General features: G+C 43.9%; 1 protein-coding gene across 5 annotated transcripts in view; it reads left to right on the forward strand.

The window, feature by feature from the left end:
* The window catches only part of COPS7B (COP9 signalosome subunit 7B), a 28,153-nt gene that overhangs the window by 8,696 nt on the left and 6,478 nt on the right, over positions 1 to 12,979 (forward strand). For all 5 annotated transcript variants that reach the window (XR_013828701.1, XM_079924230.1, XM_079924232.1 and 2 more), the window contains 4 exons: positions 3,003 to 3,078; positions 5,341 to 5,429; positions 8,247 to 8,449; positions 10,286 to 10,391. Coding sequence is in view for 4 of the 5 variants with exons in the window: in XM_079924230.1 (XP_079780356.1) it covers positions 3,003 to 3,078; positions 5,341 to 5,429; positions 8,247 to 8,449; positions 10,286 to 10,391 (474 nt within the window). In the remaining variant the exon portion in view is untranslated. The remainder of the gene's footprint in view (positions 1 to 3,002; positions 3,079 to 5,340; positions 5,430 to 8,246; positions 8,450 to 10,285; positions 10,392 to 12,979) is intronic.

Consider the following 12,979-nt stretch of genomic DNA (forward strand, 5'->3'; position numbering starts at 1 on the left):
TTTCAACCTCTACTTCCCATTTTGGATATTTTTATATTTATTGATTGATACTTTTATATTGATTGATCGAAAAGTCTGGTGACATCTTCTTACTTTGGAGGATGTGCTCAGGAGCTCTTGGTAGGGTGGGTTGGCTTCCTCTTCACCATCACAGCTTCTTCCTGGCTGCCCAGGGTGGTGCCTGCTCTGCTGACGGCCACCATGTGCAGATCTGGGCAGTACTTGTTCTTGTGGATCATGTGCGTGATGCTACTGAGTGTCGCCCAGGCATTCTTCTTGATGGTGGTCCACACATATGGGGTGGCTGACTTTTGTTGGCCAGATCTTCTCTTCATGACACTAGGACACCTTTGCCATTGGCTGCCGGCTCCATGCCTGTAGCCCTGCTGTGAATCAGCCCGTTGTAGCAGAAGGAGTATGGGTCTTCACGTTACTGGACTTGCTGCTGTACATCTGCTTATTCCTCTTGGTTAGTAAACTTGAGCAGTTCCCCATGATCATCCATTGCAGGTGTGTGGAGTGGCATCATTTCCTCTCCCTGCAATAGCTGGAAACAGGAAGACCTAGTTTTATTTATTTATTTATTTTTTTGCGGTACGCGGGCCTCTCACTGTTGTGGCCTCTCCCGTTGCGGAGCACAGGCTCCGGACGCGCAGGCTCAGCGGCCATGGCTCATGGGCCCAGCCGCTTCGCGGCTCCTCCCGGACCGGGGCACGAAGCCGCGTCCCCTGCATCAGCAGGTGGACTCTCAACCACTGCGCCACCAGGGGAGCACCTAGTTTTAATTTTTAATTGTAAATTTTTGTTTAATGTCAGCCTGTCTTGCTAGATTGTAAGCTCCGTGACGGTAAGATCTATTGTGCTCACCATTGTTTTCCTTAGAGCTTATTATGTAGCCTGACACACAGTAGACTTTCAGTAAAAATTTAATTACCAGAGATAGAAAAGGAATCCTGTGAGGGAAATTTAAGAAAACTGAGTTTTTTTTTTTAATAGGCTTTATTTCTTTAGAGCAGTTTTAGATTCACAGCAAAGTTGAGAGGAAGTTACAGACAGTTCTAATATACCTTGTGCTCTCATACATGAACAGCCTGCCACCAGTGTGGAACTACACTGGCACGTCATTGTCACCCAAAGACCATAGTTTACATTAGGGATCACATTTGGTGTTTTATAGTCTATGGGTTTAGACAAATGTATAATGACATGTCCCATTACAGTATCATACAGAGTATTTGACTGCCCTGAAAGTCCTCTGTTCTGCCTCTTCATCCCTTCCTCCCCTCTGATCCCTGGCCACTGATCTTTTTACTTCTTCCAGAATGTTGTGTAGTTGGAATCATACATATGGAGCCTTTTCAGAGTGGCTTCTTTCACTTAGTAATATTGCATTTAAATTTCCTCCCTGCTCTTTCATGGCTTGGTAGCTCATCATTTTTCAAAAGAAGAGATGACCAAAGGGTAGTGTGTTTCTTCAAGTTTGTGAAAAGCCTGAATGAATATGCCAGGTGGTTGTTTCATATGGAAGTTTGGGTAAGAGGAGATGGATGAAAATTAAAGCCAGAAAGACCTTGTTGACTTAGGCCAGTGGGAGAAATTTTGGAGTGTCTGCTTTAGAGAAAATAGTCTTTTATGGCTAGTTTTGTAATCGTCTGTCTGAAAAGTGGGGGCTAGATTTGATGGTCTCTTCCACTTATGATTCAGGGCCTCAGGAGATTCTCGGTAACCTGAGACAGTAGGCTGGGGTATTCAGATGCTAGAGTTCTCGTTGGAGTGCTTAGCAAAATCACCCTTATCTTCCCATAGTTTGTTTTTTTCCATATGTGAGCTGGGAATAAGCTAGCTGCCTTTCAGTGGTCAGAAATTACAGACATAGTTTTTGGAAGCTTTTTTAAAAAGATGGTTAAAATCAAGTGGTATTGTTGGTGTCCACAGAATACCACTTGGTTCCTGTTTAGACTTTATTGAGTTTGGTAAATTGGAAGAGTAACAGGTACATATTTGTGAGTAAGGGAAACACCCAGTTACGGTAACTGGCAGCAGAGCAGAGTAGGGCAGTTCCTGGCAGAACAGTATCTCTTTCGTTTTTCTTCTACAGAGAGCTCTTTGCCATTAGCATTAGCGAGGAATAAGTAATTCTAATGAAAACTTTTATTTGGGGCTGGTATCCTGGTTTCCTGTCGCAGCTGGGCTGTTCTGTCACGCCTTATGCTGTGCTAATCTCCAGCATTCACAGTCCACATGTAGTCCTGAAGCTTGGAGCCAACCCTACACTTTTTTCAGTTTGGATTGATAGTGGCTTGTGCTGTACCCGCCAAGCTGGTATATTGACAAGACTGCTCCAGTCTGTTTTTTTTTTAACTTATTTATTTGATTTATTTTTGGCTGTGTTGGGTCTTTGTTGCTGTGCACGGGCTTTCCCTAGTTGTGGAGAGCGAGGGCTACTGTTCGTTGCAGTGCGCGGGCTTCTCATTGCAGTTGCTTCTCTTGTTGTGGAGCACAGGCTCTAGGCGCGTGGGCTCAGTAGTTGTTGTGCATGGGTTCTAGAGTGCAGGCTCAGTAGTTTTGGCGCACGGGCTTAGTGCTCCGCCGCATGTGGGATCTTCCCGGACCAGGAGTTGAACCCGTGTCCCCTGCATTGGCAGGCGGATTCTTAACCACTGCGCCACCAGGGAAGTCCCTCCAGTCTGTTTTGATGGCAGGGGAATCCTGAGCAAACCTGAACTGCTCCCAGTGCTTACTGCTTTGTGTGTGTGTGCGTCTGTGTGACAAAAGTAGCTCCTGGGCATGCTCTGTGCAGTATAAAGCATGTATTCCTCAGAGAGAAAAATTAAACTTGGGGCCTTATTTATTTTTTCCCAAAGACTCAAAGAGTTGGGAGGGACCTCAGAGACCAAGCAATAAAACGGTCAGAACTGTGGCATGTGATCACCTGCCCTCTTCTTGAACACTGCAGTGATTGGTAGCTCGGTCTGTGAACTGCTGTTTTTTTTCCTCCTCAGCTTGCAGAAGGAGGTAATGCTGCTTATTTGCAGTTGCTGAATCTGTTTGCCTATGGAACATACCCAGATTACATAGGTGAGTTGGTTAAGATCCTCCAAAGACTTTTCTTAATTTTGTTGCTCTGTCTGGATATGTTGCCTTCATGAGGGTCACTGAGGTCTGGGATATAAAACATGGGGTGGTATCTTCCTAACCTGGCTGTTTCTCATTCTACTGTGCTCTGTAAGTGACCTCGCATGAGGACTTTCGTTCCCGCCTTTTATTTCCTAGTGGGTAAATGGGGACTATGTTTATGCTCATCCATGAATATAGCCCTTGTTTATTTTCCAGATGAGATTCTTGAGGACTGGTGTTTGTGGAACACTTGGAGTGTTGTGAAATGTCAGAATACTTTGTAAAGTATTTAAGCGTTGTAAATATTATCTAAATACTATCATCATATTGAAGAAAGTTTGGAAAACAGGGAAAAAAGTCACTTGTACTCCCATTAAACTGCTGTTAGCATTATGGTGCTGGACTTTTCTTCCTTGTGCTTGTGCTTTCTGATATGTAGGTGTAAGTAGATTATGTGTACCATTTTATATCTTGCTTTATTCACTTATTTCATAGGCATTTATCCATGTTTTAAGTCTTTGTAGTCATTTTTAATATTCCATAATCGAATACTCCATAATCTACTTACCCCATTCTCTTTTGTAGATCATTTGAGTCATTGTATTGATAAATTAGAATCTTAAATATCAGGAATGAGGTGCATGAATGTCCAGACACTAACTTACCTTCCACCCAAGCCATTTTTGTCTGGCTTCCCTAGTTTATTTTAGTGATAATGATAGAGGCCTGGCAGTTTCTTTTAGTGGTGTGACTCAGGGTCTTCTCTACTATGTCCTCGACTTCCCCTTTTTTCTCATTTTCTTTCTCCATGGTCACTTCTACTTACTCGGTGCTGCTGCCAGACTGGACAGTTTGCCACTTGCCAGCTTTTTCTGACCTTCACTTTGTTCCAGTGTGTGTATCCTTTGTTTCCATCCTCACTAAAGAGCCTAAAGAGCAGCATTTTACAGACTCTAGAACCAGGATTCTTGCATTATATTCTGTGTCCACTTCAATAGTTGTGTGTTCTTTGGTAAATTAAATGGTCTTCTGTACCTCAGTCTCCTTATCTGTAAAATGGGAGTAATAAAAAGGTCCACAATCCCTTATCTGCACTTCTTGGGCTAGATGTTTCATAATTTAGAATTTTGGGGACTTTAAAAAGGTAATATGATGCATATACTTTTTTATGTAACACCCTCGAGAGATGTGGGCAGCACCGGTAGTCAAACACATTCACAGTTTTGCAGCAAAACAAATGAATATTCACAACAAGTGGGATAAAAAGCCTAACTCAATTTAGGTCATGATTTGCCACCAAATGAATTTCAGCACCGTGCTCAAGGGAGCAAAAGCAGTGTGGATTCACCTTTTTGGAATCCAGCATTATGGATAAGGAATTGAAGACATTTGGAATCTGTCTTGTGGGGCTGTTGTGAGGACTAACTGGATGTGTGTGTATATGAACGGATCTGTGTGTGCACTTACACTAAGTAAAGCTTGCCATATACGTTGCCTTGGCTGGTGCCATTGCTGTTGCTATTATTGTTATTGCTAAAGTTTTGCCTGTCCTTCAAGGATCATCTCATAGTCCACCTTTCTTTCTTTTTGTCTCCTGTACCTCCCCAGTTCCCCAGTGTGACTGCACTCACTTGCACTCTCTCTTTTTTCTCTCCCCCTGTTTCCCTTTCTGCCTCTCCCCCACCTCCTCACCCTTTTGTTCTCTTCTGGTAGTTTGTACCTTTCTTCTGGTAGTTCTCTTGCATTTGTAGCTGTTGAAACTTTGGATGGTAAGACTGAGGACAAATCCAGGGCCATTGAGTTGCACGACTCTGGGTGGTAGTTGGTGCTCCTGGAGTCGCGGAGTGTAGCAGCCCTGACAAGCCCCGTCTGTTCTCCTTGAATCACTTAAGACAGTGCATTGCACATAACAGACGCTCAGTGAAGACATGTTGAAAATAGTACTCCAGTAAGAGAATTGTCATGCCGTTTTGTGCACTGATGCCCGGCTTCTTAGGAGACTAAGCTTCTTGTGTGTAGAGATTCAGTTTTGTCTTCTTTGGTAGCACATGGTATTTCAGAGAAGATGGGAGGTGCTTATGGAACATTTGCCTAGTGAATAAGTGCAGAGTCATGACAGTGATTCAGTAGCAGGTTTGATGTGGGGAGTTGGTGTGCTTATTCCATGAAGAAATCCTAATTTTATTTTGTGTCTTGATTTTTGTGGTGGGTGGGACTGAGCAGCCAACAAGGAGAGCCTGCCAGAACTGAGCACAGCTCAGCAGAACAAGCTGAAACACCTTACCATCGTGAGCTTGGCGTCAAGGATGAAGGTACGATCCAAACCCTTTCCTGTCTTCCTCCTTACCTCGAGGCAGGTGTCACATTGGCATCAGTGTGGGAACTCCCAGCTACACACAGTTGAGTTGCATCATAAATGCATAAAATTTGCCTGGCAAAGGACAAAAGAGAAAAAGATAACAGTTAAAATAGTGTAGATAATTACTCACCATTCCATTTAGGAAAAGTATGCCCAGGAGTGATTGTGAATCAGCAGGTCTCAGTTCTGGCATGCCGTGGTACCCCACGTGCTGTGAGCATTTTGCCATGCTTAAAGGAGACTGCTGTTTCAAGATACAGATTTTTCAAACATCAAGGCATCTCAAGGCAAGTTAACTGCTTCAGCTGTTGCTCAGTGCACAGTGAACTGTTCCTGTGCAGGAGGAAAAACTTGCTATGTTGAACTTACTGAGAGATAGATTTTTTAATATGCTGCCTTCCTCTGGGGATTTTCAAGATTAATTTTACTAATTGGAATTTTTGCCTTCTGTGCTAACTTCTGACCCTAACCTTCTGTAAGATACCACTCCACTATATCTCTGAGTTCTTCTTTTTAGAAGAAGACGTGCAACCAGCTGCTTATAGCCATTAACAAAGAAGATCCAGGTTTGATTAATTTATAGTTGATTTTTGGCTCTCTGCCCAATCCCAGCCTAAATGTCTATAAATTTTTGTGGGGCTGTGCCTTTGAAAAAGTTTGCTTTTTGCATTTCCCCTCTGTGATTGAGCTGGAGAGATGTATATTTGTTCTTGGATTGCTGTTTCACGTGCTAAAATTATTTTATCTGGCCTAATCACAAATTTCTGATTCTCAGCTGGGCACTTCAGGTGGGAGGCCTATTTTGTTAGGAAATGAGGACCTGAATTTTTTTTTGTCCTGATCATGAACTTCTCAAGTGTAGCAAAGAGTAGGAGCGACTTTTTCCCTCGTTTCTGCAACCTGTCATTCTTTTTTTTTTAACATCTTTGTTGGAGTATAATTGCTTTACAATGGTGTGTTAGTTTCTGCTGTACAACAAAGTGAATCAGCTATACATATACTTATATCCCCATATCTCCTCCCTCTTGCGTCTCCCTCCCATCCTCCGTATCCCATGCCTCTAGGTGGTCACAAAGCACCGAGCTGATCTTGCTATGCGGCTGCTTCCCACTAGCTATCTGTTTTACATTTGGTAGTGTGTATATTTCCATGCCACTTCCTCACTTTGTCCCAGCTTACCCTTACCCCTCCCCGTGTCCTCAAGTCCATTCTCTACCTCTGCATCTTTATTCCTGTCCTGCCCCTAGGTTCTTCAGAACCTTTTTTTTTTTTTTTTAGATTCCATACATATGTGTTAGCATATGGTATTTGTTTTTCTCTTTCTTTCTTACTTCACTCTGTATGACAGTCTCTAGGTCCATCCACCTCACTACAAATAACTCAATTTCATTTCTTTTTTATGGCTGAATAATATTCCATTGTATATATGTGCCACGTTTTCTTTATCCACTCATCTGTCGCTGGACACTTAGGTTGCTTCCATGTCCTAGCTATTGTAAATAGAGCTGCAGTGAACATTGTGGTACATGACTCTTTTTGAATTATGGTTTTCTCAGGGTATATGCCCAGTAGTGGGATTGCTGGGTTGTGTGGTAGTTCTATTTTTAGTTTTTTAAGGAACCTCCATACTGTTCTCCACAGTGGCTGTATCAATTTACATTCCCACCAACAGTGCAAGAGTGTTCCCTTTTCTCCAAACCCTCTCCAGCATTTATTGTTTGTAGATTCTTTGATGATGGCCATTCTGACTGGTGTGAGGTGACACCTCATTGTAGTTTTGATTTGCATTTCTCTAACGATTAGTGATGTTGAGCATCCTTTCATGTGTTTGTTTGCAATCTGTATATCTTTGGAGAAATGTCTGTTTAGGTCTTCTGCCCATTTTTGGATTGGGTTGTTTGTTTTTTTGCTCTTGAGCTGCATGAGCTGCTTGTATAATTTGGAGATTAATCCTTTGTCCAACCTGTCATTCTAAGCCCCTGTACCAACCCTGGATTTCAGACCTTTAGTCATAGAAAAACCCCCAGGTATGTTTGCCCTCTTCTCCTCATACATCTTCCTCCTGTTTCTGCAGATTTGATTGCTGTGTTAATTTTCAAACTAATAGTGATGTGTCATAGGATTTACAGAAAACTGGTATTTAGATAATCCAGTTGTCTTGGAGTCATGCAGAATGTCGGTACAGTCCATTACAGGACTACTGTTGGGGAATTGACATTGGTTGTCAGAGACCAAGAAAACATGTAAACTTCAGGATGACCTCTGAGCTTGCAGTATCCACTGGCCACCTGTAGGTGGATGCATTAGACTGTAAGATTTTTAATTGTGCTCTGCTGGGCAAGCAGCCAGTTTGTGTGTCCAGTATCTGAGATTCTTTTGAGTTTTTTTTGATGATCTGGCGTCTTATACAAATTCTGCCAGCTTCCAAGAGGCAGCAGAGTGCCACATACTGAGGATATCTCTTTTTCCTCTAGAAAGAGTCTTTGGGATCTCTAAGAGTGTGCTTCAGAGCATGAAAGCTGGAAGCTGAGCAAAGTCCAGGAGGCAGGGGATGGAGGAGAACGCATTCCTAGATGCTGTGGGTCTTGTTTGGATCCCACAGGTCTCACAGCTCATTTATCCATCTCTTGTTGCCATAGATGTTAATAATTACCACTAGACTGCATTTCCCAAAGCCCTGAGGCATATGTTGGCTATCTGAGTAATAACCTGAATTTTCTTTAATGTTTACCAATGGTTTTTGTAAACATCACATGTACCTTATCTATAGTGTATCCCCTACTCCGTGCTGCTGAAGGACCTGGAGATGCGGAATCTCCGGGAACTGGAAGACCTCATCATCGAGGCTGTCTACACTGATATCATCCAGGGCAAGCTGGATCAGCGAAACCAGCTGCTAGAAGTGGATTTCTGCATTGGCCGTGACATCCGAAAGAAAGATATCAATAATATTGTCAAGACCTTGCATGAATGGTGAGGCTCAAAGAAGGAGGTGCCCCCCTCTATAGGGAGGGGATAACCAGCATGCCCTCTATGCCTCTGTTTGGGGAAATGTGATCTCCAGGTATCAGCTGGGGCTGCCTGGGAGCTGGGGCCTTGGGACAGCAAGCTAGGGAGTGGGGCTGCATTTGTGACTACAGCTGTGTGGCAGTAGGAATCACTTCAGGCTTCCTAGTGCCATGGTTGTAAAATAGTTCTTGTCCTGTGCAGTTGGGGGCTGTTTAGTAGCAGGCTGTAAAATGCCCAGAGTTGGCAGGTGGAGCCTCTGAAGCCTCGCTGTGTGACACTGATCCTGTGCTTTGCAGACTCACCCTCAGTGTTTGACCAAGCTTGGGAATTAGTGTTGGTAAGATTCTTTGGATAAGAGAACCAAGTTCGGCATCAGTAACATTGGGCTAGTGTTTGTAAAACATTGTGAAGGATATTAAAGACAAGGCATGGGTTATTCTAAGTTGGAACACAGACTCATATACTGAATATTTGATAACCATATTCTGGTATATAAAAGGAAGTGGAACATTTGCATGTACTCCATTTTAATGGAATTTGATGTTTGCAAGAGCTGTTGCACGTTCTACATGGATTTGTCATGGTGTGATTCAAGGCTGAGTTGTGAAGGAGGGCCAGGGTGAGAGTATAATTGGAGGTGAGGAGAGTGTGTTCCCAGGCGGCACATGGCACGTCGGAGGCCATGAAGCAGAGTAGGCAGACTTTGTGCAGAGGGCTGGGGTTCATTTTGTCTTTAAACAGACTGACTCTCTGGCTTAGCCTCTAGGGGTGTGTATCCAGGGATGTACAGTCCAGCTTTGACCCTCTGGGGGTCCACAGCCCCCTAAGTTTCCCTCACTTCAGCTACTGTTGGATCCCCAGGCATGTACTTGCCCACCCTTTACCCCAGGTTCTGTCCCAAGTGTGACTCCAGACCCCTTCCCTTTACAACATCTGACACAAGCAGTAACTTTCAAAAGATTTTAAAACGATGAAGTCAGACTAAATGGGAAATAAACTTAGAAAACACCCCTAACATGAAAATGGTCTGGCATACAAAATCTAGGTTTCCAGTCCCACTAAAGTTGGCTGTCTTTTTCCGTTTTTGAGATGACTGACACCGTCTTTCACCTCCATAGTCTGGCTTCAACGTGTTTGCATCCAGAGGGCCTATTCTAGCCCCCATTCCAGGATGTTTACTCGTATGAATTCCTACAACTTGTTTTTATGCATTGGAGTTAGATTTGAAACAAAATTGGTATGTAGAGCGGCACCGCAAATACACAGAATGTTCCCAACTGTTGACTCTAAAGTGGAGGATATGTGGCTATTTATTGTACTATACCTTCAACTTTTTTTTTAACGTATTTAAAATTTCAAAATAAAAAGTGGGGAAAATGATATAATGAGGAGGGGGTGGCAGTTGGGAAGTAACACACTTCTGAGAAAAAGGGCAATCTTAAAAATAGGATGCTTTTAGAAAATAAATTTTTCTATTGAGAAAACTGATTAATCAGTGCCATCTGTGAAGTCCCTCCTAATTCCTTTAATTGCACAGTCCGTGAAGCTTTCCCATGGGATACAAAGGTTGGAAATTAAAGCTGTATTCTAAGAAACCACCCCACATCCTCCATGTTTGTTTCCATATGCCCTATGTTATGTATTCAGAAACACCTGTCTTTTGGAAGGAGTGAAGGGGCAAGAGCGCTGGCAGACGGAGTGTTACAGGAAGTCTCTAAGGAATCGGGGAGGGAGATTTGGGAGGCTGCAGGACAACTACCAGGCTTTTCTGGGGCTCAGGGCTGGTTATCTCTTATATAGGTGCGATGGCTGCGAGGCAGTCCTGCTGGGCATCGAGCAGCAAGTTCTGAGAGCCAACCAGTACAAGGAAAACCACAGCCGAACTCAGCAGCAGGTAGAGGCCGAGGTGAGGAAGAGAACGCCTGTCCCCACTCCAGGGTATCCCTGTTTGTCCCTTGTCTTGTGATCTTGGCGTAGATGAAACAGCACTCACTCGCTCGTGGGCACTGGGTGAGGTGCTGGGGTAGAGGCGAGTGTGACCCAGGCCCTCCTCTTGGTGCTGTCCGTCTCGTTTCTGATTCCTGGTCACCAGAGCATGAGCGGGCTCGGAGGGCGGAATGTTGTAATTCCTCAGTTTACACGCACTTTGCAGCTGTAGAGCAAAAGAAACGAGTTTGGGGATGGGTCTTAAAGATGGATGGAGGGATGGTGGTTACCAGGCGGGGCAGAGGGCGGGGTGCGGCTGGGCTGGGGCACATGGGGCTTCAAGGCCCCGGTGCCGCTCTGCCTCTTAGGTTGTGTGGTGGGTGCACAGTGTTCATTGTATTCTTCTCTAATCTGTATGTGTATGTTGTAACCATTTAAAATGCATGATATGTTTCATCTTGAAAAAAGAAAAAAGGGAAAAGATTTGGTGGATGAAATGCAGGTGAAGATAAAAGTGTGTGATTGTGGTGTTAGATGCCTGGTTGTTCAGGACATTTTTAGCCTCTGGGAGAGACGCAGGCTCCAGCCCTTGAGTTAGTGGGTGTTTGTCTGCCTATAGCCTGGACACCTGTGGCGCCATCTCCCAATTTGTTTGGAGCCCTGAAGACCAGAATTTTAGCACTGAAAGTCCTTTTCTAGCGTGATGGAGCTTGAAGCATTAATGGTATTTAATGAATTTTAGAAGTCAGGTATCCTAGAGTGTAGCAGAATGGGACCCAGAGTTACAGCTAAGGAACATAAGAAATAAGTAGTTGTGCCTTTCTAAGGGGGATTTGTAAAATTTGAAGATTTCCCCTGCTCTGTTATATGTACTCCTTGAAAATAAAACCTGGTCTTTGTAAGCCCAGCTCCTTGTCCCATGCCTAATGAGCACATAATAGGTGCTCAAATGAGTGTTTATATTTCAGGCACACCCTATAGGTGTCAGTGGACTGCTGAACTCTGCTTCCATGAACTAGAGTGCATTTATTTCAGATACACACATCCCTGTATATATGTGCATACCTACGCTGTGAATGTTCCATCCACTGTAAATTTTTAACTCTACTTCTAGCCAAAGAAGTGTGAACTATATTTAATTTAGCATTAGTCAAAGACAGATGCAATTAGGAAAGTAAGCCTGCAGCTTCTCTAATAAGCTCTGTGATCCCCCTCTTGAATATTTTGCTCTCTTCTCTGACCTGGGATTGATGTCTGAGCAAAGTAGGACAGTATTCACTGATTCTTCCCTGTACCTCAGACCCTGGAAACAGTAGATTTGGAGGCGAAATGCCCACCTGACCTGGGATAGCCTGAAACACTCTTAAACCTGGTTGGTGGCACAGGAGGAGGAGTCTGATCGCTACTGGCTGCCCCATTGTGCTCGGACTGTTGCTAATTGTGTGGCAGGTGGTGGGCTTGACTGTGGTCATTTGCAAAACTGAATGATACTAGTTTTAGAATTTTGAATGGCTCAAGTTTATTTCCAGAAAAAATGGCATCTGATGAAAGAAGGCACTGCCTAATGTTGAGGCACGACCAATACGTAGACAACAGTGTGGGCTCCTTAGGTTATGGTTATTAAATGAGAGCCAGCACACATGGATTAGCTCGGGCGGCCCACTGCTGGAAAACACAGCTGGCAGAGCCTGATGCTGCCACCAGGTGGCAGTAAAGATTTGATTAAGTTTGAGAGAAAGAAATTTGAGGAAACCTCCAAGGTCACCTCCACTACCAATTAAAACAGTTTACTAATTTAATAATCTTCTAGGAAATCTAGAACAGACAGGTATGAGAAGAGTGGGAGTGTGGTCAAAGCCCAGAGCCTTGACAGTTTTTCCATTCACAGATGCATGATCTGGCTACTATGTGAGGGATGCTGACCGTCCCCCAGCTGAAGGCACATGGAAGGTGCTCACTAAGTATTTGTTGACTTGAAAATAAAACAGATCTACCACAAACACAGCTGTAATTCTGTCCTATTCTGCTTGTATTTATGCTTCCGTTACTCTTGACTTAACTTTTTTTTTTTTTTTTTTGCGGTACCCGGGCCTCTCCCTGTTGTGGCCTCTCCCGTTGCGGAGCACAGGCTCCGGACGTGCAGGCTCAGCGGCCATGGCTCACGGGCCCAGCTGCTCCGCGGCATGTGGGATCTTCCCAGACCGGGGCATGAACCCGTATCCCCTGCATCGGCAGGCGGGCTCTCAACCACTGCGCCACCAGGGAAGCCCTTGACTTAACTTTTATAGTCATTTTCTCAACTGAGTTGATCTTTTCTTTACTTGTCCTTAAGTTAGATTGCTTGTTCCCAGAGGGGAAATCTTGACGTTTTTCTCCCAAAATCTTATAACAGCAGCTATCTTCTGTTGAGTATTAGCTTTAAGAGTCTTCCCTCTTAACGAAGTCAGCCCTATCACAAACTGCCTAAGAATATTCTCTCCTTTTAGTTTTTCACAGAAATAGCACATAATTAGTTACAATTCCAGCATACCTGGAGGAGGTAGAACAATAACATTATGAGCTGTGTCA

The sequence above is a fragment of the Stenella coeruleoalba genome, assembly GCF_951394435.1.
Source record: "Stenella coeruleoalba genome assembly, chromosome: 6".
Classification (NCBI taxonomy): domain Eukaryota; kingdom Metazoa; phylum Chordata; class Mammalia; order Artiodactyla; family Delphinidae; genus Stenella; species Stenella coeruleoalba.